Source organism: Lonchura striata, chromosome 8 (genome assembly GCF_050655825.1).
Source record: "Lonchura striata isolate lonStrDom1 chromosome 8, ASM5065582v1, whole genome shotgun sequence".
Classification (NCBI taxonomy): domain Eukaryota; kingdom Metazoa; phylum Chordata; class Aves; order Passeriformes; family Estrildidae; genus Lonchura; species Lonchura striata.
In genome coordinates, this window is record NC_140710.1 from 9,550,298 (window position 1) to 9,570,948 (window position 20,651).

General features: G+C 44.1%; 3 protein-coding genes across 4 annotated transcripts in view; 2 read left to right on the forward strand and 1 right to left on the reverse strand.

The window, feature by feature from the left end:
- Nucleotides 1-300: 300 nt before the first annotated feature.
- On the forward strand, nt 301-7,399 carry IPP (intracisternal A particle-promoted polypeptide). The gene is made up of 8 exons (XM_021528626.3): nt 301-619; nt 703-1,134; nt 1,477-1,632; nt 2,369-2,536; nt 3,337-3,474; nt 3,807-3,929; nt 4,596-4,816; nt 5,653-7,399. The coding sequence occupies exons 1-8, from the start codon at nt 316-318 to the stop codon at nt 5,875-5,877; spliced, it is 1,767 nt and encodes a 588-aa protein (XP_021384301.2). The 5' UTR covers nt 301-315; the 3' UTR covers nt 5,878-7,399.
- Nucleotides 7,400-7,999: 600 nt separating this feature from the next.
- TMEM69 (transmembrane protein 69) lies at nt 8,000-11,688 on the reverse strand. Its single transcript, XM_021524935.3, has 3 exons — nt 11,510-11,688; nt 10,996-11,058; nt 8,000-10,420 (listed from the first exon to the last, which is right to left on the reverse strand). The coding sequence occupies exons 2-3, from the start codon at nt 11,038-11,040 to the stop codon at nt 9,701-9,703; spliced, it is 765 nt and encodes a 254-aa protein (XP_021380610.3). The 5' UTR covers nt 11,041-11,058; nt 11,510-11,688; the 3' UTR covers nt 8,000-9,700.
- Nucleotides 11,689-12,242: 554 nt separating this feature from the next.
- Nucleotides 12,243-20,651, forward strand: part of GPBP1L1 (GC-rich promoter binding protein 1 like 1) — a 31,169-nt gene continuing 22,760 nt past the window's right edge. Inside the window, exon 1 of one of the 2 annotated variants that reach the window (XM_021528612.3) lies at nt 12,243-12,316. The gene's annotated coding sequence lies outside the window, so the exon portion shown is untranslated. Of the gene's footprint in view, nt 12,317-14,100; nt 20,222-20,651 lie in introns of those variants that run through there. The other variant, XM_085585727.1, reaches the window with a different exon arrangement.

Here is a 20,651-nt window from a genome sequence, read left to right on the forward strand (position 1 = left end):
CGTGATTCCTGTGGGGCTTCACGGGGCCAGGTGCCCAGGCAGGCACATCGACAAAGGAGTGAACAAAGGTACCTGAACCGGTGGCGCAGTGTGCTCGGCACACAGAACCCCCGGCACACAGGGAGCCCTCACAAAGCACAGAGAGAGCGCACAGAGAGAGCGCACAGAGAGAGCGCACAGAGCGCCCTCAGCACCGCCCGCTCCAGGCAGAGCCGCCTCAGCGGGGAGCGCGCCCCCCGCGCACGCGCGCGGGGCGGGGCGGGGCGCGTGCGCGGCGCGGGGCCGGCGCCGGGGGGTGCCGGTGCCACGGCAGCGATGGCGGCGAGTGCCGGGATGGGCAAGGGCGCCTCTGGCTCCAGCTCCATTTCCAGTTCCGAGCGGCACGCCCGCCTCCTCCTGGCCCAGATCAACCGGCTGCGCGCCGGGCACAGCTTCTGCGATGTGCGGCTGGAGGTGGGCCCGGAGGCGTTCTCCGTGCACCGCCTGGTGCTGGCGGCCAGCAGCCCGTACTTCGCGGCGCTGTTCGCGGGAGGCATGAAGGAGTCCGGGCGGGACGTGGTGCGGATCGCGGGCGTGGAGGCGGACACCTTCCACACGCTGCTCGACTTCATCTACACAGGTGAGGGCTGGCGGCGGGGCGAGGGGCGGGTGCCCGGCGGCCGCAGGCTGGAGCGGGACCCCGCTGTGGTTTGGTGCCCGCAGGGGTGGTGAGCATCGCGGAGCACAACGTGCAGGAGCTCATCGTCGCCGCGGACATGCTGCAGCTCACCGAGGTGGTGGAGCTCTGCTGCGAGTTCCTCAAGGGCCAGATCGACCCGCTGAACTGCATCGGCCTCTTCCAGTTCTCCGAGCAGATCGCCTGTCACGACTTGATGGAGTTCACCGAGAGCTACATCCACGCGCACTTCCTGGAGGTGCAGAGCGGGGAGGAGTTCCTGGCGCTCACCAAGGAGCAGCTCGTGAAGATCCTGCGGAGCGAGGACCTGAGCATCGAGGACGAGTACCAGGTTTTCACAGCGGCGATGCAATGGATTCTGAAGGATGTGGGGAAAAGAAAGAAATATGTCGTAGAAGTACTGGAGCCTGTTCGATTCCCTCTGCTACCAGCACAAAGGCTGTTAAAATACATAGAAAGTAAGTGAAAGAAGGAATATCAGATACATGTATGTGAGCAAACCATGTGTTGTTCAGAGTTACTGGGCTTTGATGGACTATTCTTTACATTAATAACATCATGAGTGAAAATATTTATAGCAAACAAGCTCTATTTTTTAAAAAATAAGTACAGCTAACAAAAAAATAAGCACATGTTGTTGAAAATGCCTTATAAAAGTAACCCACATTGATTTGTCTGCTGTTGTAGGTGACGTTAGTAGTTTATCTACAGCTGAATTGCTTACAGTTTGTTACTTTTCACTGTGCCTTTTTTTAAATTCATCTCATTTTGTTCTTGTTCTGCTTATGTTACTCTTGAAGGTATTCCAGATTTCAGTCTTCGGGTGGCCCTGCAAACTCTGTTGAAAGAATATTGTGAAGTCTCTAAGTCTCCCAAAGAGAACAAGGTCAGCAGTTTTCTGCAGGCTTCTAAAGGTCGTCCCCGGAGGAAAGCCAGGAAGTACCTTTATGCAGTAGGTTAGAATGTGGCTGTTTGAACCTTATAAAACAAATGAAGTAGTATCTCAGAATGCAGTACTGAAGGAGATACTCAAGGATTTTTTTAAAAATCAAAATATAAAAAGATATCAAAATGTTTCATCATGGCCGAGTTATCATGTTAGCAGCTTTGATTACAATTGCACAGGAGTCCAGCATTCACATTTCTTGTCATTGTGACATGGCATTCAAAACCCAGGTTAGCTGTTCAAAAATAATTTGCCTTGGGTGGAAATCTGCAAATCAGCAGAGGATTTAGCCAGGGGTCACTGCTGGAGTGGTGTATGCATATTCACTGCACATTTTGTTCAGTGCCTGAAGTTTTCTCTGTGCAGGACACTTTGGGTCTTATGATGAGATACTTGAAATTCCAAGTTTTCAGCAAAGCTGCAGGTTTATATTGGAAGAGAACATGTTTGTTTCACCCTATGGGCAGTAGCACAAGCTTATTGAGCAAAGGCTGTTGGCTGATCCTTGTCTTCTACTGAAAACATAATTTCTAATATTTGTAGTGTTGTGGCATTAGCTCAGCCATTTCCGTGACCCTTAAGGCAACTGTTCTTCCTTGTATGCTGGATAAACAAAGTTACTTAGAAAAATCCAATTCCTTCTGGAAGTGGCTAATGGCTGTTAATGTAATAATTTTACTGGTTTAGAGATAGGAGCATGAGGATGAACAGGAGGCTCTTACTCGGCCTTTTCACTTGCTTTCCAGGTGGGTACACCCGGCTGCAGGGAGGACGCTGGAGTGACAGCAGAGCCCTCAGCTGTGTGGAGCGGTTTGACACCTTCAGCCACTACTGGACCACAGTGTCCTCTCTCCACCAGGCCCGGAGCGGGCTGGGGGTGGCTGTGGTGGGAGGAATGGTCTATGCCATTGGAGGTAACAGCAGAAATAAGCCTTCTTTCTTACATGAATGCTAGAGGACTCATGTATGGAGACTTTCAAAATTAATCTAATTTTAAGTGGTTTTGAGGATAATACAATTTTTAGGTGTAATAACAAAGGAATTGGGTTCCTTGATTCTCTCCTGTCACTGCTCTGTGAATGCCTGTTAGGGATCCTGTACTGGCCAGTTTTTACTAAGCTGCTCGCCCCTCATGGTGTAGCTACTGACAGGTTACCATATAGATGTGTGCAGATATACTCAGAGATGTTGGCTATTCTGGGGGCTTTGTGTACCACAACTAAATGGAATTTCTTTTCTTACTTAGTCTAGGAGAAACCCATAGCATAAAAGGCAGTGGCACAGGACAGACCACTTGTGCACTGCCTGCCTGGAAAGGCTCATTATGTCTGTTTGCACAAGGATGTGATGAGTAACTCTACCAAGTGCATCACAAAAGAATGCCTATGTACTGTTTTTGTCACTGCACAGCTCATTCTTTGGTCTTGAAAACCCAGTCAGTTGTGCTGAGGAGTAAAACGTGCAGCACTGTGGTTGTTTACCTCTCTGATGTTTTCAGTAACATTTCAGGGAACTATTGATGAAAGTGGTTCCCAGTGATGATTCATGTATAATCATCTCTTTTTGTACATGGAGCTTTTGCTACATTGGGTGTTTCACCAAAAGATAAATCTTGTATTCAAATGTTGCCTGTCCTGGAAGAAGTTGAAGAATGTGTCCATATCTGCAGTCCAAAAGATTGCATTTCCCCTGACTCTTCCCTTTTCTTATGCAGGTGAGGACAACTCAATGATTTTTGACTGTACTGAATGCTATGATCCTGTCACTAAGCAATGGACAACCGTGGCTTCCATGAACCATCCCCGTTGTGCATTGGGTGTGTGCACATGCTATGGTGCCATCTATGCTTTGGGTAAGTTGTGGGGTTTTTCTAGGTGTAACTTCACCTAGATGTTAATTCATAGAGTTTGTGCATGGATTTGATCTTAAATATTACATCTTGGTGATACAAATTCGCAAACTTAAGTTTCGAAAAACAGCTGTATCCCTGTATCCATAAATATTAACATATATGCTAAATCTCTGTGGATTAGTTATTGTTTATTTATAATTTATTTCCATTGTAGACTGACTGCATGCTGATTTCAGAATTTGTCCTCGAACAGTCCACTGCATGTCTAAAAATGCAGCTAATACACAATTTCATGCCATTAAATTCCTTCCTGTGTTTGCTTTTATTTGCAGGAGGCTGGGTTGGAGCAGAGATTGGCAACACAATTGAAAGATTTGATCCTGAAGAGAATAGTTGGGATGTGGTGGGAAGCATGGCTAAGCCCCGTTACTGCTTTGGGTGTTGTGAAATGCAAGGTGAATATTGTTAAGTTTATATCCCTAAATAGTTTCAACAGCCATTAGATTCTGAAGCTTTATGTCTCAGTCATGAATTCTTACCTTTGGCTTGTACTGAGCTCTCAGTCACACATGCTTGTGCCTCACTTGCTTGTTGTTCTAATAGTCTATTTTTAATTCTGCAGAATTCAAAGACTATAATGTTCTCTCATCTCCTGCCTTTTATCTCACAAAAAGTTTTTACATGGCTGCCAGTATGATTATGCAGCTAGTCTTTTAGCAGTTGATTGTTCTTTCTGATACTGCTTCTATTTATCTTCCATATTTGGGTTTGCATGTTTCTCTTTGTGACAATCTGAAGACTTGCCACAAGTTATTTTAAGACAGACATGTCTAAATACTTGATCAATAAATGTGCTTACTAAGTATTTGATCCTGGCCAGGTCAACAGTTACAACCTTCTGAATTCCTTCCCCTTCACTTAATTAATTTTTGCTTTCCTCAGAGCTTCTAGTGCTCAGGCTTCAAGCTGCTCATGCAAAAACTTTATGTATTCTACTACTTAGCAAAAGGAGGATTTTCTGACATTCTTTAATTATTTTAATGTCAGGCTGAAACTTGTGTTGTGACAGTAATTTTCTGTCTGTATTATGAAGCCTAAAAGAGGAGAAACTGTTTCTGCAGGTTTGATTTATGTCATTGGTGGTATCAGCAGTGAAGGAGTAGAGCTGCGTTCTGTTGAAGTCTACGACCCCATCTCTAAACGCTGGTCTGAGCTGGCTCCAATGGGCACCCGAAGAGCCTATCTTGGTGTAGCTGCTCTCAACGATTGTATCTATGCTGTGGGAGGCTGGAATGAATCCCAGGATGCACTTGCTAGTGTAGAAAGATACTCATTCGAAGAGGTATGGCAGAGTCCCTTCTTTTCATAAATGTAGATTGCATCAGCTTTGTGTAAGATGCTATAGAGCTTCCTTTCTTTAAAAAGAAAAAGCTGGAAATTCCATTTCCTTTTCACTACTGGCTGGGAATCTTGACTGAAAAAAAGCTTTGGTGATCTCAGGGTCTGTCCTAAGTAGTTGTCATGGTTTAATTATGCACAGATATACTGTAGTTTGGCAAATATTTCTTAGGGTTAAGATGAGAGGATAGATTTCCCCTCTGGAATAGAAAGCTCAATAATCTGAATAGAGAGAAAAAACCCATTGTAAAGGTAAGAGTTACCTTTTATTGCAAAATTTGAGGATCTTCTGCATCAAAATGTAGTGGTGTTTCAGCATGACTAGAAGAAGATAACATTTTTCCAGACTGTTATTGCTCATATTCTTATGATATTCTTTGGAAGAGTAACTACTCTTAAAAGCAGAACATAATCCCATGTGACATCTGTTTTGCTTTTCAAATTGAATCTAATTTTCCTGTTTCCCCCACCTCAAACTATACCATGCTCTACTTTAGAGACTGACTGCATCTTGCAGTGACTGAAGAAAGGGAGGGGTGTTGTGTGCAGACATTATGGCATCTGCTCTTTAGAGATTACCACAGTTTGGACCCCTTGTCAAAGTGTTGTCATTCCTGTCTTGGTAATCCTCTGGATACTGTAAACATACAGCAGTTAAGCCTGTGAAGTATATACACAGTGTTCTTTGTATATGTTTCAGTCTTTTAAGCTTTAAAAGTTATTTTAGCGGAATCAGAGCTTGCCCTAAAGCTATTTATTCATGTTTCACCTTTTTGTTAGGAAAAGTGGGCTGAAGTTGCATCGATGAAGATCCCAAGAGCTGGTGTTTGTGTTGTGGCTGTGAATGGACTTCTCTATGCCTCAGGAGGCCGAGCTCCCAGTCCTGATTTTGCTGCTCCAGTAACCTCTGACTCTGTTGAAGTTTATAACCCTCACATGGACAGCTGGACTGAAATTGCCAACATGATCACCAGCCGCTGCGAAGGAGGCGTAGCTGTGCTGTAAAACACAAAGAAGAAAACTCATTCAAGGAATGAGTCAATTATGTCTCCACAGATTTCCTGTTTCATTGGTCAGAAACCTTTTTTAACACAGGAGCTTCAGTGGAGAATTAGATCAGAGGGATTTTCCTGAGCAAAAGGAAAAGCCCTTCAAAGTAAATTGGCTTATCCAGTGTCTGTCTCAGGAAGTATTCTGTTAAAGAGTAGGAATGCCTCTTAGAACTGGATTAAACTCACTGAAATAAATGGTGAATTTGCCCTGTAAAAATCTGAAGAAATAATTCCAACACATTAGAGACATTAATCGGGTTGTTACTGAGCTGGCACTTTGGCCAGACTTGCAATCTGGAAGTGGGTTACTGTCAACAGCTAGGAGTTACCTGTTGGTAAGATCAGATGGGTTATTTGGATGGCATTAGTTCTTTTTCTGGCAGAAAACAAGGAAGAGAAGATAACACACAGGAAAGACTTTATGCATCTACTTAGGACCTTAATTCATTTAAGCCTCTTTTCTGTGGCTGGACATAGTGGGCATTAAATATGAATTGGATCTTTACTTTCTGGCCACTCCACAAATTGGAATGGTGAGTGGATGAGAATTTCCTATTCTGGAAGGTTATCTTCACAGTTCTATTAATGCCATTCCCCTACAGCACTGGCTTTTCTTCTCAGTGGTGTCAGTGATGCCAGTAGAGCTCTGTTTTGTGTAAGCCCTGGTGAATTTTAAATGCAGATGCTATTCATTAGATTGGCTATTCTGTTTAGGACTGCTCTTAGTATAAAAACACAGGGAAAGGCTCTTGCCCCCATATTTTTCCCCCATAGTCAAATGTGTTTTTACTCTGTGTGACACATGCTGAGACTTGGTATTGAATACTTGCAGTTCTACAAGACCACTATATCTTGTATCCTGCCTCATCCAAATTTGAGCCAGTGGAGCTTTCTGTGATATAATTAGCTGCATTTAGCATTAAACTGATGATATCAGTGTGCTCTTAAGGACTTTGTCTGTAGCTCAGACACACTTAGTAAAACAATACTACAAGGAATTTGGAGTTATTTCTAGATTCAACTTGTTTCTTGCACACTTTGGCTGCATTTTCAGCACAGCTGTGGATGATTTGGATGAAGACTGAAGTGAGGCTGCTTGCATTTTGATAGACAGTGTTATTCTGGAACAACAAACCACAACTGGATTGTCACAAAACAGGAAGCCTGGCACTGTGTAGACAAAGGAGCATTCATGCTGTTTAGTTCAATATCCCCTGTGTAAAATTAACAAGTTGTTACATGATAAATCCTCCAAGGTGACTGTTGCAGGTACCTTAATAATCAAGGTCCTAAAATCTAACATAAAGTTGGGCTAAAACATGCTAGATGACGCAGAGTTTCACTAATTGTTCCATAATCTTGTGTGTGCTTTTACTTCAAAGAATTTATTATGTGTCTGAATTAGTGGTTTGATTTTTTTCAAGTATAAGCTTGTTTAAATTGTTTTTCATAATAAAATGTATTTTCAGAACTGACTGGAATGCTCTTGAAGAGGTTGCTTCCATAACTTAGTAAACTATATTACTACCACTTTCATATAATAGGTAATTTTTTCTTTTTATTGGAAAACATATTTCCCAGTAAAACACTAGGGAAAGGTTGGTTATAAATTTTGATTATTTGAGTGGTGGAATTAACAAGCTTCTATAGTAAAATACTCATGTATTTTTCTTCTCAGTGTAAAATAACTCAGACTTCTTGGGAGTATGTCTTGCCAGCTCTATTCAGCCCTCTGTGGGATGAAATTACAGATAATATTTCATAGTCTTTCTTCTTTGTATTTCAGGATCCCTCTTGGAACCGTTTGAGAAACACTACCTTAGCCGTATTTTATTAGTTTGGGAACTACAGGTTTACTTCTGATCCCTGTTAACTTTCTGGTTTAATGGAGCTTGAGGGAATCTGCAGTTTTCTGAAATAACTGATTCTGTTATGTTTGAATGAAACTTCAAAGCTGGTTGATTATGGTCTCTGATCATCAGCACCTCTTTTACCTAATCAAGATAAAGACAGGACTCTTCTTTGGACCCATGTTAAAAGATGCCATGTCTAAATAAGAAGGAATAGAAAAACCATTTTTATTCACAAACTCAATTTTATTTCCTTTATGTTCACAAAGCTCTGAAATATATTGTTTAATAGGGTACTTTCATAGTTCAGTGTAGAGCAACTGATACCCACAAGTGCTTAGTAAGTTGTTTAACATACAAACGTTAACAGATTGCAAAAGGGAGAGGCTGATGTACAGAGCTGCTCTTTCAGCAACATCATACAAGATGGTTCCAGGACAGGCAGGTTTCTTAAACATCTGTTCTTTGCAGAACAAAAAACGTTAAGGGACAACATGTGCTTTACTTGATGTAGAACAATGAAGAATAGAGCTTTAACAGAACTATGAGGATTATCTGGTCCTAAGACCACGTGTGGATGTAATTTTCAGCTTTCTTCCTGCATCTTACACTGCTCTTAACTACTACTGATAAAAAGCTTACAAGAAATATGCCCACATCCCATTTCATAGGTTTCTTGAGGTAGTTGACACAAAAAAGAAATTTATGTGACTTAGATTTTATCTTCTACTAAATGATGTACTAGGGGGAGTCAAGTACAGAGAGCATATGCTTCTGCAGTGGTTTCAGTAATAGCCCCATCACGGAGGGTTTGCAGGCCACATACAAGCCCGTTGGTACCTGTCCAAATGTATGGATTCTTAGGAGGGAGATGACAAGCTCAGTCCCATTTCAGTCCCATTATCTGATCCCTCAGTGCCAGCACTTGAGTCCTTGTGTCATAGCACTCGTTAACAGTCCTTTCATTTAGGAGTATGGCAGATCTTTATGGCTGTGTTGCATGCAGCTTCCTTTGCCAGGCAGCCCTAAATCCAAAAATCTACAAACAGGTGGCTCCAACAGCCTTTTTAATTTCAGTAAGCCTGAGCAGGAATTTCACCTTCCATCCCCTGTAGCACCTTGTCAGCCATACAAAGCTTCCTCTTCAGCTTTTCCCCATTCCACCACAGCAGCTGAATGACACATTTCAGGTGAGTGCTGACCTTGGCTTGCCACTACAAACAAATCTCACCTGTCCTTTCTTATCTGCCAGCGCACTGAGCGCTTCCTCACACAGCATCCCTGGAAGGGTCCAGGCTGGATGGGGCTTTGAGCAGCCTGATCTGGTGGAAGGTGTCCCTGTGTACAGCAGGGGACTGGAATGAGAAGATCTTTCAGGCCCCTTCTGACCCAAACCATTCTGGGATTCTGTGACTTTCAGCACCTCCTTTGAAAATAGGAGTGAAGTAAGAGTCTTGTTCCACAACACAACAACTGAGTAGAATGTGTTTCTGCATAATGCTCTGCTACTTCTTTAAACACCAAACTAGAACTGCTTTCACCTTGTTACTGTTGTTTTCCACACCTCAGAACATGATTACACATTACAGTCAAACTTTCATAGTTTGAAATGTTAGTCACAGTCATGAATAGTCATTAAATGCTTTCATAGTTCAGCACAGAGTAATTTATACCCATTTCATTTTGAATCTCCATTCTAAATTCCTAGAGCAGCAACACCTCATTCAGATTCTTTGTTCTACAGATAAGGGCAGACTCATGCTTGCCTTGGAAGTAATTGCTATTTACAATACTTCCCTCCTGAACTAGCTTCAAAATCAGTTGGAAAATAATTTTGCTTCAAGAGTAAGCATCTTCATCCCTGCCATCATACAACTTCTAAGCACAAATCAGTCTTTATTTCTCCTGGAACTCCATACAAATACCTTATTCATTTATGTTCTGCTGTGTTTTTCTATCATCACTTTGCTCCCCTTCTAAGAAAGCTTTCAGTGCTACAGTGGCCAACAGGGATAATATCATCACCATTGTTCCCACTACCCTCAGTACTTTAAACCACCTGGGGTAAGGAGGAAGAAGGGAAGTGTCATAATGCAGCGCTATCCCTAAGGCCACCGTGAGCATCACTGCTCCCTGAGTGACATCTTTGAAAAGCAGGGCTTGGCAGGCAAGCAGAGCAGGAACTGTGCCATTAGCCAGGTTCAGCCAGTCTGGCTTGGCTGGGCTGTTTGCTGGGAGAGCAAAGCCCCACCTCATTCCCCCGAGGAAGGAGGCTGTGGCAGCACCGTAGGCGACCTGAGCAAAGGCCAGCTCTGGGCTGTAGGTGCCCTGCGTGGCCATGGCCAGCGGCACAGCCACAAACGGGATTAGCCCCCACAGGCTTAAGTAAAGGGCTGGCTTGGGACAATCCTTCAGAGATCCCAGGTCTTCTTGTGGCTCTGCCTCAGATTCTGCAGGGGTTTTCTCCTTGGAGATGGGGAGAGAGGTGTGGAAAGCCCGGAGCTGGGCTGTGTAAACTGATGCTGGTTTGAGGCTCAGGGGTGTGGAGAGAGGACGTGCATGTCCCTGCAGCTGGAGGACCAAGGAAGAGCAGGCTGTCTTATTCTTCCCCTGGAGCAGCAGACTGGGGCCAGGTAACTTCTGCAGCTGCAAGCACAAAACTTGTTCTGAACACTGCACAGTGCAGGCTTACAGACCCGCAGGCACTTAAACAAGCTCCTGAATATTGTACCAAGTGGTTTTCCAGTCAGGTCACAGCACAGCTGTGTTTGCTTCTGAATTTCAAGTGGTTTTAACTGAACTAATGAAGGCACCCAGTGCAGCTGATGAAGAGCAACTGGGCTCTGCAGAGTGCACAAGCAAAGCTTACTCAGTGCCCACTATCCCTCCCCACACATTTTCTTTGAAGATGTATCAATCCTCCTCCGAGTAAAATATAAAACAGTTTCATATAGAAACAGAATGAGGTCACTCCAGAAACCAGCTACTGTCCCCTCACTACTCCATAAAGAAATGATAGGAAAAAAAGACTTTGAGACAATAAAACTTGATAAAAGAAATAGCTTTGCCTAAAAGTGTTGTAGAAATGATGAACTATTCCAGAAAAGATGAGTGATACACTCCAACTTGGAAGCCACCTTTTTTTTTTCAAAGCTGCAGTCCTATCTTTTGCTATTTTACTTTTAAATAAATCAGAAAAAAAAAATCCTTCAGTAACTTACTTTGAAAGGTGTGTTGAAGCAGCATCGTTGTATGAGAGGAAACATATTTGTTTTGTCAATGCCCTAAAACAGAAAAATTCAGAAAAAGGTCTGAAACCAATGAATCACTGAGCTGGTCTGATGCCCAAAGTTCAGTCACAGTCTGCATTTACCAAATACAAGAGTCATATATTTAAAGAGATATGTGTATATATATATATAACATATGTATTCAATCAGTACTTGCCCACTACAGAATACTTAGTTTCAAGCAGCAAGCAGCTCTGTGAGCTGAAATTCTAAAGTTGTATTGACTGTTGCAAGAACAATTTCTAGTTAAAAAACTGAGTATCAGGGAACAGGTGATGGCTTCCCGTTCGTGGATCATCTCCTCTTCAAGGGATAAATGGCTTCACAAAGCTTATAAAGGAACAATTCCTCACACGTGGGAAAAGCGATCACTAGTAAAAAAAGGAGCAGAAAAGGCATCCCATGCAAGCTGCAGGTAAGCTCCCTGCCGGGGTACGACACCCACCAGGGGAAGGTGGGACTCCGCAGTTCCCGGTCCTGCTACGCTGGGAGAGAAAGCCAGACTGCCCTGCCGGAGGGCGAAGGGAGCGGAGGATATACGTTCAGTCCAGAGGGAGAAGGAGCCGCTCTGCCGAGCGGGCAGGACTCGCCGGGCGCTGCCGCCACCCCGGACCCGCCAGCTGTGGCGGCTTCCGGTGCCCTCATAAGCGCTCCGACGGCGCCCGGTGCTAACGCGCTACCGGTCCGGCCGGGAACCGGCACGGCCCACCGTGTTCTGCCAGGCCGCGGAAGGCCCCACCGAGCCGATACCGGGGGCAGCAGCGCCGGTCACTCTTAGCCCAAAGGCCGCAGCCGGCCTGGCGGAGGAGCGACACCCTGCCCGTGGGACAGAACCTGTCCTGGGGAGCTGTGCAGCCGTTCCTGCTTTCTGGCTTCCGGCATCACCGCATCGGGCAAGCCTTTCACAAGAGGACTACAAATCCCAAGCGCCCTGCGGCGCGCCGCCCGCCTATCCGCACGGCGGAGATGGCGAGTAGTCTCCTGGGACGCGTAGTCTGAGGCCGCTTCCGACGGGCGGTGCCGGGGGCCGCGCGAGCCGCCGCTCCTGATTGGTGGGGCGGGAGGCGCGGGGGCCGGGGCGGGGGCAGGGAGGGGGAGCCGGGGGGCGTGTCCCTTCCGCGTGCTCGGCCCCGCCCCGCGCGCGCGCGGGCCCCGCCCCCTCCGGCCCCCGGCCGGGCAGGGCTGGGCGGCCATTTTGGGCAGAGCTTTGTTATGGTTGTGGGGCCGCCGGAGCCGCGCCAGGGCCCGCCCGGTGAGTGCGGCCCCCGCGCCGCCCCCTCCGCGCCCCCCGCGCCCCCTCCGTCTCCACTTGGCCCCCGCCGCCCCCAGGCCCGCCCCGCCGCCCCCCGCGGCATCGCGGGCTCGGTGCGGCCCGGGAGCGGCCTCCCGCCAGGCCGGGCCCCCCACCCCCTCCCGCCCGCGCTCGGTCCCGCGGCCGCGGCGGCTCCGGGGCGGCAGCGCGAGGGCCCCGCGGGCAGGGCCGGGCCGGGGCGGGCGGCGGGGCCGGGGCTCTGCGGGTTATTGTTTCCTGTGCAGCCGGGAAGTTCGTAGCGCTGACACTGCCGGAGCTCAGCTCCTGTCATGGGGCCGTCCGTGAGCGGGGCGGGGGGGGGGGCGCGGCGGGTGAGTCCCGGGGACCGGACAGGGGCGACCCCGCTGTAGGCCGGGAACGAAACCGGGCGGCCCGGCCGTTCCCCTTGGGCTCCTCCCGGGCCGCGGTTCCCGGCCGCCCCCGGCGGGAAGGGGCGGTCGGCGCCCGGCGGTGACACGTGGGCTGCGGGCAGCCGGGGCTCGGCTCGCCCTGCCCGCTGCCAGCGGGGCTGGGGAACTTGTCAGGTGCCGCTCGGTGCCTGCTCGGAGGGAAACGGCGCCCGGCCCGAGCGTGAGGCGGCTCTTTCGGGCGTCCGAGTTATTTCCGTGTGTCCGGTGTGTTTGATGCCCCCTTGGCCTAAGGGCTTGTGTGGTTTGACTTAAAGGGCTGGGGCTGGACGTGATCAGAACGCGCCTAGCGTTTCTAATATCCATTTAAGACTTTGAATTCAGTTCAGTTTAGTAGCGAGCTGTTTTGGAACGATTTTAGAGCAGTCAGTAGGTGTCTGCAAAAGTTACGAGTTTTTAAACAGCTTTAGAAGATCAGTAGCTATTTAAATTCTTACAAGTAATGGTGGAATGGTTTAAGAGTGTTGCTTAAATATCTTTTTATATTAACATGACCAGGTAGGTCAGCCTGCCTTTCCCCGCCCCCGAGCTGTGAGTGACACAAGTGTTAGTAATGTTGATAATACTCTGAAACGTTGCAAGTGCCTGAGCAAAGTGTGGAAATAGCAAAGAGGGGGAATGGAGATAACAGCTGAGATAATTGGAGCGCCATCAGAGCTGAGTTTACTGTAGAGTTGACATTGCTTCTATAAAAATGTTAGGTGGTTATGAAAAAAGCTTATGCAAATGTTACTTCATGAATGAAGATGACTGGTATTGCAGTTAAAGGTTCCCCGTAATGCTTATCCATTTGGAGACTGGTATCTCAAACTTCCAGTTCCTGACTCGGGAAGGATACAGGTGCAGAGCAGTGGTAGGAGCAAAAAAATTCCCAGATTTGAGAGGAGCAGCTTTTCCTCACGCTCTTTCACATAATCTCTGGAGGAAAGTCCCTTTAAGAAGAACTTATTAAAAATTTTGTATTTAGAATAGAAAGGCTTCAGGTGATACTTCCTTATGGTGTTAGGGGTTTTTTTACAGCTGTTTGTAGGGAAGTGCAGTAGCCCTCTGCATTTTTTACTCATCTGGTTTATAGCCTTAATCCTATGTGACACAGAAGTTTCCATTGCAGATATCATACGAGGACCTAAAGTGAAAATATGCAGGGAACAGATGGCATTTAAAAAAAACCACAAATCCTGTTTTTTCTGCAGTGTCTCAGAAATATGAGGAGCAGAATGCAGATGTGAAATACAACAAATCAGATGGAAGTGCATACTTTCTGAATGTTAGAAAAAATCTTCACTTTGACAATATTTATAGGGTATGGTCACCTTGTTTCACATATGTGACTGGTGCATGGTGTTACTGAATCTTGACGTTCCTGTTTTAAATTAGGAAATTAAGTCACTACAGGAAAAATAATATTCACTAGTATTTTCATTAAATGGAAACAGTGTTTCAGGAGTTATGGGATCCTTAATTTAATACAGAAAAATGCTGTGGTTAGATCTGTGAATTTCTTCAGGAGTGTGGGATGTCAGATAATGTAGTTCTTGCCTTTAAAAAATGAAGAAAAACTATTGGCTCAGGAGTTAAAGTTACCTTTTTCCCCCCTCAGTGTTACGAGTTGTTTGAAGTTAGTTGTGTAACTGCTGAATTGACTTAGCTGTGAAGTGTGTGCTCCAGGGTGTGCTTTGTTTGTTTGTCTGTACGAAGAGATTTGGAAAAGGGCTGACTCTGTTCAGTAGAGCTGAGGCTTTAAAGCACCTCTCCTGCCGAGTGCTGGCTGTGCTTGCATGGACACAGCTTTTCCTTACAGCTCCATAGAAACCAGGGGGTGACTGTTGCTCTAGCTTACCCAGTGACAGTCATACTTACTAGATTTTGCACTTGATGAGGTAGTGTGTGTACCAGGAAGTTTGTCTGGGATTTTTAAGTTTTATGTTAAGTAGAGGCAGGAGTTGTTTAGTTTTGGTTCTGCAAATTCAGCAATGTAAGTAGACATTTTACTCTCACTTACCTAGTGACCAGGATGCCAACTCAATCATGTGTGCCTTTTGTTTCAGCAAGAGGAATTGAAGTTCATGTTCTCTTTGCTCATCAGATTTGATAAAAAGCAGTGAAGTTGGCAGAAACATGGTCCTGCTCAGAATATTTCATGAAAGCCAGGATGTTGTTTAATTTGTGTACTGTAACTTTATATGTTCCTGTGAAAATGTGCCAAACTTTAATGAGTTACTGTATGGTCAGAAGATATATCTATGGTTTTAGGAGTGGATTTAGGTAGAGATTCATAGTGGCTAAGTGTCCACTGCCCTGTGTATGTACAAACACTGGGCAAACCTGGAAGTTCTAGATTAGGCCTGTGAGTGTATAGTAAGCAGGGAGGGAAGCATTTTGGCTTAATTGATCATACACGTTAGTGATCAGGCTGTATCACTCCAAACTGGAAATTCCTGATTGAAGTGTGCAACTCCTTCTATAGCTGGTCTTTGAAAGTCAGAATTTTCACACTTGATACTACTTAGACCTTTCTATTATTAAACAGCAAACAGTTTTGCAAAGTGTTGGTCTATGCAGCTCTATAATGTGACTAATCTGAAATAGTTGCACTTCCAAGGTCTGGCTTAACAAAAGTGCTTTGAACCAGTGCAGCCAAACATAACTGAGGTTTTCTGCAGTAAATGATGCTCAGAAAGAAATATTTTACAGCATGTGACCTTGTGCCTCAGGGACTGTTGTACATTAGGGAGTTCGCCTGGGGCAACTGAAGTTCTAGGACTTGCAGACATTCTAGCAAAAATGCCAGTGTTGATTTGTTTTCTCCTTGAATCTTGTGATCATTTCCAGTTTGCTGTTTTGCATAGTTTTATTCTCCACACTGGAAGGAGGATCTCAGCTCTGTGGTGTGATGTTAGTGGCACTTGATAAGAAAGTATGTGTATAATGTTGTCTAAATGTCTCTGGTTTTAAGAATCGCCTTTTTTCAATACAGGAAGAAATTAGAAATTTAAGTTTTATTTTTGGCGTCTCTTCTAGGTTCTGGATATCTGTGATCCCCTCCCCATAGCATATTTGCAACATACAGAGTATGTGGCAATGAGTGGCCCTCTCTTGGAATTTTGTCATCTTTAGTTTGTAATGAGCAATTAACTTGTAAATAAAGGACTGTGTCTGCCAGGGAGGTACATGGTATTATTCTGGGCACAGAAATTATTGGTATTCACAAAGTTGCTGGTGAAGGTGTATGGTTAAGATTACAACAGGTCTCCAGCCTTTCAGCAGAGAGGAGTGTTTTGCCATTGTGTTACAATGCGTCATCCATCATCAAGGGATTAATCAGGACTCACGTGAGATGATCTGAAAAGACCTTTGATGTTAATCTTAAAAAACTCAGCAAGGATTTCTCATCCTGAAAATATTGAATGTGTTATGATCTTGACTGTTAATTTGGGGAAAGTGTCTTTCCTCTACTTTGAACTCCAGTTAAAAGTAGAGAAATGGGTTAATGATAACTTCAATGTCTTCAGGTTGACTGGGCCTTCTGGAATGTATCCTCTAGTATTTAGGAAGCTGATAGCCCATGGGGGTGGGAAAAGTTCCAGAATGCTGAAGAGTTGAGGAGCATTTTCCCTTGCAACATCTAGAAAAAAGGCAAGACTTGGGTATGTCCAAGGGAAGAGCATTCACATCAGGGAGTCTGTGTCATGTACTTTTTGGTGGTTTCACTTCCCTATATTGCAATAATGTTCTTACTGAACACACAGATAATGTGATCCTAACAAATTCAATAAATTATCTGAAAACAATAGCTTTGGATTCAGCCATTTTGGTGTAGATGGGTTCAAATTACTGTGTTTTGGTATATTGCCTACACAGACAAGTAGCAGCTGGTAGGGAAGCAGTTCTGTGGGGGAGTATCCTGGGGGTTGTAATGGTTCCTAAATTATCATGACTCAGCAGCATCACTGTCATGAAAATTCATTTGTCATACTGGAACATACAGAAGCATTTTAAATAAGGCAATGAAGCAGTTTCTCCATTCTGCTGAGGAGTGGTAGGTCTTCAGCAGGGATTATCTTGTTCAGTTTGGGATAATGTGATATTTGAGAAATTTATGGCTGTGCAACAAGATCTGTAAAGAAAATAATGAAGTCTGAAATAGTGAAACTATAATTAAGGATTGGGGAAAAAATTGATTGGTTAGCTCTACAATGGTTTTATACATCATGTTTCATCAGACATAAGCAGGTGATATATAAAGCAGCTTAAAAAAGTTAACCTGCAGGTACAACTGGGAGGCAGCTCTGACATTCTGTCAACTGCCTGTGAGCTGTCACACTTGGTAGGTGGGTCACGTCAGTTTTTTCATCATTGATGCTTTGAACTTGAAAGCTTGATCTTTGCCACTAAATTTGACTGGTTGAGGATGGGTTGTTTGTTTGGGTTTTTTTGTTGTTGTTTTTTTTAAAGCATGGGTTTATTTGATCACAGAATATGATAGTAGATGATTTTTCTGCTGCCAAGCAGTGATGGGGTACAAGGTGGTCTGTGGGACTTCTGCCCCAAAAAAAACCCAACACCTGTTAAAGTTGTCTTTCAGTCAGGGAACACTGAAGTTTTGGTCTGAAGAAAGTATTTCTTAAAAGGTATCTTCAAGGAGAGTTTAGTCAAGTTTCCACATCCATCATGAATAAAACAAGCAGTTATGAGTTGAAATTGCAGCACTACATGTTCAGGTGAGATGTTAGATACAAGGACAGGCTTTCAAGCCATGGAATAACCAAAACAGATTGTAGGGATACACTGGAGAATGCTGTGTGCTAATCTGGTTTCATTTACAGCTTCCAAAAAAACATTCCAGTGGGGGTACATATTAACTGCATAATGAATTCCAGTCTGCTAATAACAAACTCGTTTCTCTGATACTTCATGAGACATTTTAGGATTAATTTTTGGAACTCTGCAGGCTGAAGATCACTGTACATATTGGTGAAGGGGGGAGCATTTCTTAGTTGACTTTCAAAGACATCTGATGGAAGAGAGTAGAGCTAAATTCTTTTAAATCCCTGAAAAAGGTCTTTAACCATACAATGTATGAAGATTTTTTTCCCCCGACACGCATATGTTTTGCTTGTATTTCCTAATTTATGGTAGGACACCAGGATAGAAGAATGACAGTGTTGTAGTCTTGGCCTGCATAGATTACCTGGAGAAGAACAGCACAATAATTCTCTTCAAGATCTAAAGACAAAGCCCAAACCAGCTGGACAACATTTTGTCCATAACTCCTCGCTTGATTTTAACTCGGTTTCATGGACTAGATCATAGAGAGAACTCCAGGAAAACACTGTGAACATGCAAAGAGGATATATGTCCCAGCTGCAGCAAGTCATTAGATCACAGGACTAGAGATCACTTTTCCCCCTTTTTTTTAAAGCCAAGACCAAACTAGTGGAATATCTATTACTTTTGCAATTTTTTTTTAATTTATAAGAGTTGTTTTAAACTTTGTGTTTAGTGGTTTTTCTGTAATGATGTTTGTTAATACTTTCTCAATCCAAGAAAGTGCTGAAAATGGTAAACCAGTGAAATGAAAACCATTTCCGACAATGTAAACTTTACAAACTGTAATGCAGGTGTTGTACACATGCTGAAAAGTGCTGAGTGAACGTGTCTTTGTCATGTCCTAGTTATAGACAAATAAATGTGGAGTTTGATCATACTGTCGTGGTCTTGATGTGCAAGGGTTTGGAAATAATCCAGGTGTAGGGAGGGACAGAGGTATGAGCTGTCCCTCAGTCTTGGCAGGTTGTGTTCAGGGGAAGTACCTATAACTGGAATGCACCTCCATTCCCAGTTTATAGTACTGGTCTTGTAGGACCCAGGCAATGGTATTGAGGGGAAGAATTAGTCCAGTACTGGTTAGGAGAATGGTCTCTTATTTCTGAATGTCCTCTGTTCTGTTGACTTTCAATTCTCCTTCCTCTTTGCAAATGACATGCCTTCTACTTGCTTATCCTTCATCTGGAATGCAGATCTGTACTTCCCTCTACTTGATTTGTAGTCTCTCTTGCCTTGACCCAAATATTTGATAAGTAGTCTGGTTGCATTTGAGGCTCTTTTTCAAAGGAAATGTGTTTTTCTCCACTCCAAACAGAATATATTTAAATGTAAATGTGCTATAGTAGCAATAATAACCCTGGTAAAATACTGGCTTATAAAATACCCTTAGTGGGAAATACCCAGCCCATTTTTTTAAGGTACTGGAGAACTACTTACTTAACTCCTGCTTACGATCTATCCACATTTCTGGAAGACAGGTAGGCAGGGTGTATGTAGCATCCAGTGGGGATAAGCCAGTAATTACATATTTGCAATTCTTTCCTGATGATGGAGAACATTATCCTGGTGTGTGCTGCTGTGCAGTAGAAGTGACTTTGTTCCTTGAGGCTTTGGGCAGACTGCACAGATGGGTTCTTCATTGCCCTTTCACTCATTCTGTCATGAGGGTCTGGGGACAAGAGTGGTACCTTAAAGGCATCCATGGCACAGTGCTGTGCAGTGCAAGCTTCTAGGCAGAACAGAGCCTTATCTTGACTCACTTGATTGTAGATCAAAGTGCAGTACAAAATAGATGTTTGATTTTATTCCTTAAAGAGCTAAAAAGACCTTTGGATTTTATTAAAATAGTAGAATATCTTCTGCAGATTTGAAATACCTTGTTCCATAAAATGCTAAAGCTGTTTGAAAGTTCAGAGCATTGGTCACATTTAAAACCTAATGCTATTTAAAATCTATTTCTTTGATTTTTATCAGTAGTGTCAATAGATGCACTTGTTTCAGAGAGGTGTATAGTCCCTGAAATGGTACTCCCTGTAGCAGAATAGGGCAGTAAACAGGTTTTAATATTTCAGGTAAATACCACAGTTCTCTAACATAAACAGTACTAAAGACAGTTAAAGGGGCACTGGAGGGAAGTGGAATCTTCACAGGCATAGGAGAGAGGTGTAAGGGATGACAGCATTGCCAGTGGCTGCCCAGTATGAAACACCCAGGGATAACTGGTGGTAGGCATAATATCTAGAAAGTCTGTGCTTTCCTATTCGATGCTTATGAGCACTATTTGAATCTTTTAGATTTTACATGTTTTAAGTGGCTTTATCTTTGTATTCTTGCTGCTTTGGGGAGTGAACTCATGAAAACCCCTTGGAAGGGTTCATTTTTGATGTATCACACTTGCTGGCTGAGGGCCAGAGACTTATCGTCTTACACAGGCCTCTGTACAGGTTCCCCAGATGCTGCCTTTTCCAAAATATGCTTTGGGCTTTTGAGTTAAGTACAACTTGCTTCCAAAGACAAGTTTGCTGGCTTTGTATGGTAACCTTGCTTGCAGAAACTTGGATCAACAGAATCTTGAAGGGCAGGTGTCATTCAATCAATAGCATTTCTAAAGGTGATATTTTTGTCAGTGGTGTTTTCTTGTTCAATGAAGAATCTTTTTTGCAGTCCTAGAAGTCAGTTTTCTCTGATACTTGGTTGTTACTCTGGTATGCCTTTCTATCTTTAATTGCTGTCACAAAGGAAAAAAAAATCATCTGCTTACCCCCTGCACTCTAGATCTCAGTATGTGTTCACAAGACTAGACTAAGGCTTTGTTCACTGTGTGGTTTTGTGGGAGTCTGTGTTTGTCCAGAAGTTTTGAAGGAGTTAAGACTGGGTCAGCATGACCTTGGAGAAGTGGAAAATAAGTATGTGAAGGAACAGGTTGTTTGTGAAGCAGAGCTGTGTGAAATATCAGTTGAAGGACTGTCAGAGAAAAGGGGATTAGGATATGGATGTGTCTGTGTGGACCTTTCTTTATTTTCAGTTCATTTAGGTTTGTC

What these genes read in the sequence shown, in the direction of transcription:
- TMEM69 (XM_021524935.3), bottom strand. Translation starts at nt 11,040, where the DNA reads ATGTTTCCTCTCATACAACGATGCTGCTTCAACACACCTTTCAAA. An exon ending in GCTTCAACACACCTTTCAAA is followed by an intron (nt 10,421 to 10,995) that starts GTAAGTTACTGA and finishes TTGTGCTTGCAG; the next exon opens with CTGCAGAAGTTACCTGGCCC.
- IPP (XM_021528626.3), top strand. Translation starts at nt 316, where the DNA reads ATGGCGGCGAGTGCCGGGATGGGCAAGGGCGCCTCTGGCTCCAGCTCC. An exon ending in AATGGTCTATGCCATTGGAG is followed by an intron (nt 2,537 to 3,336) that starts GTAACAGCAGAA and finishes TTTCTTATGCAG; the next exon opens with GTGAGGACAACTCAATGATT. An exon ending in AAAGATACTCATTCGAAGAG is followed by an intron (nt 4,817 to 5,652) that starts GTATGGCAGAGT and finishes CCTTTTTGTTAG; the next exon opens with GAAAAGTGGGCTGAAGTTGC.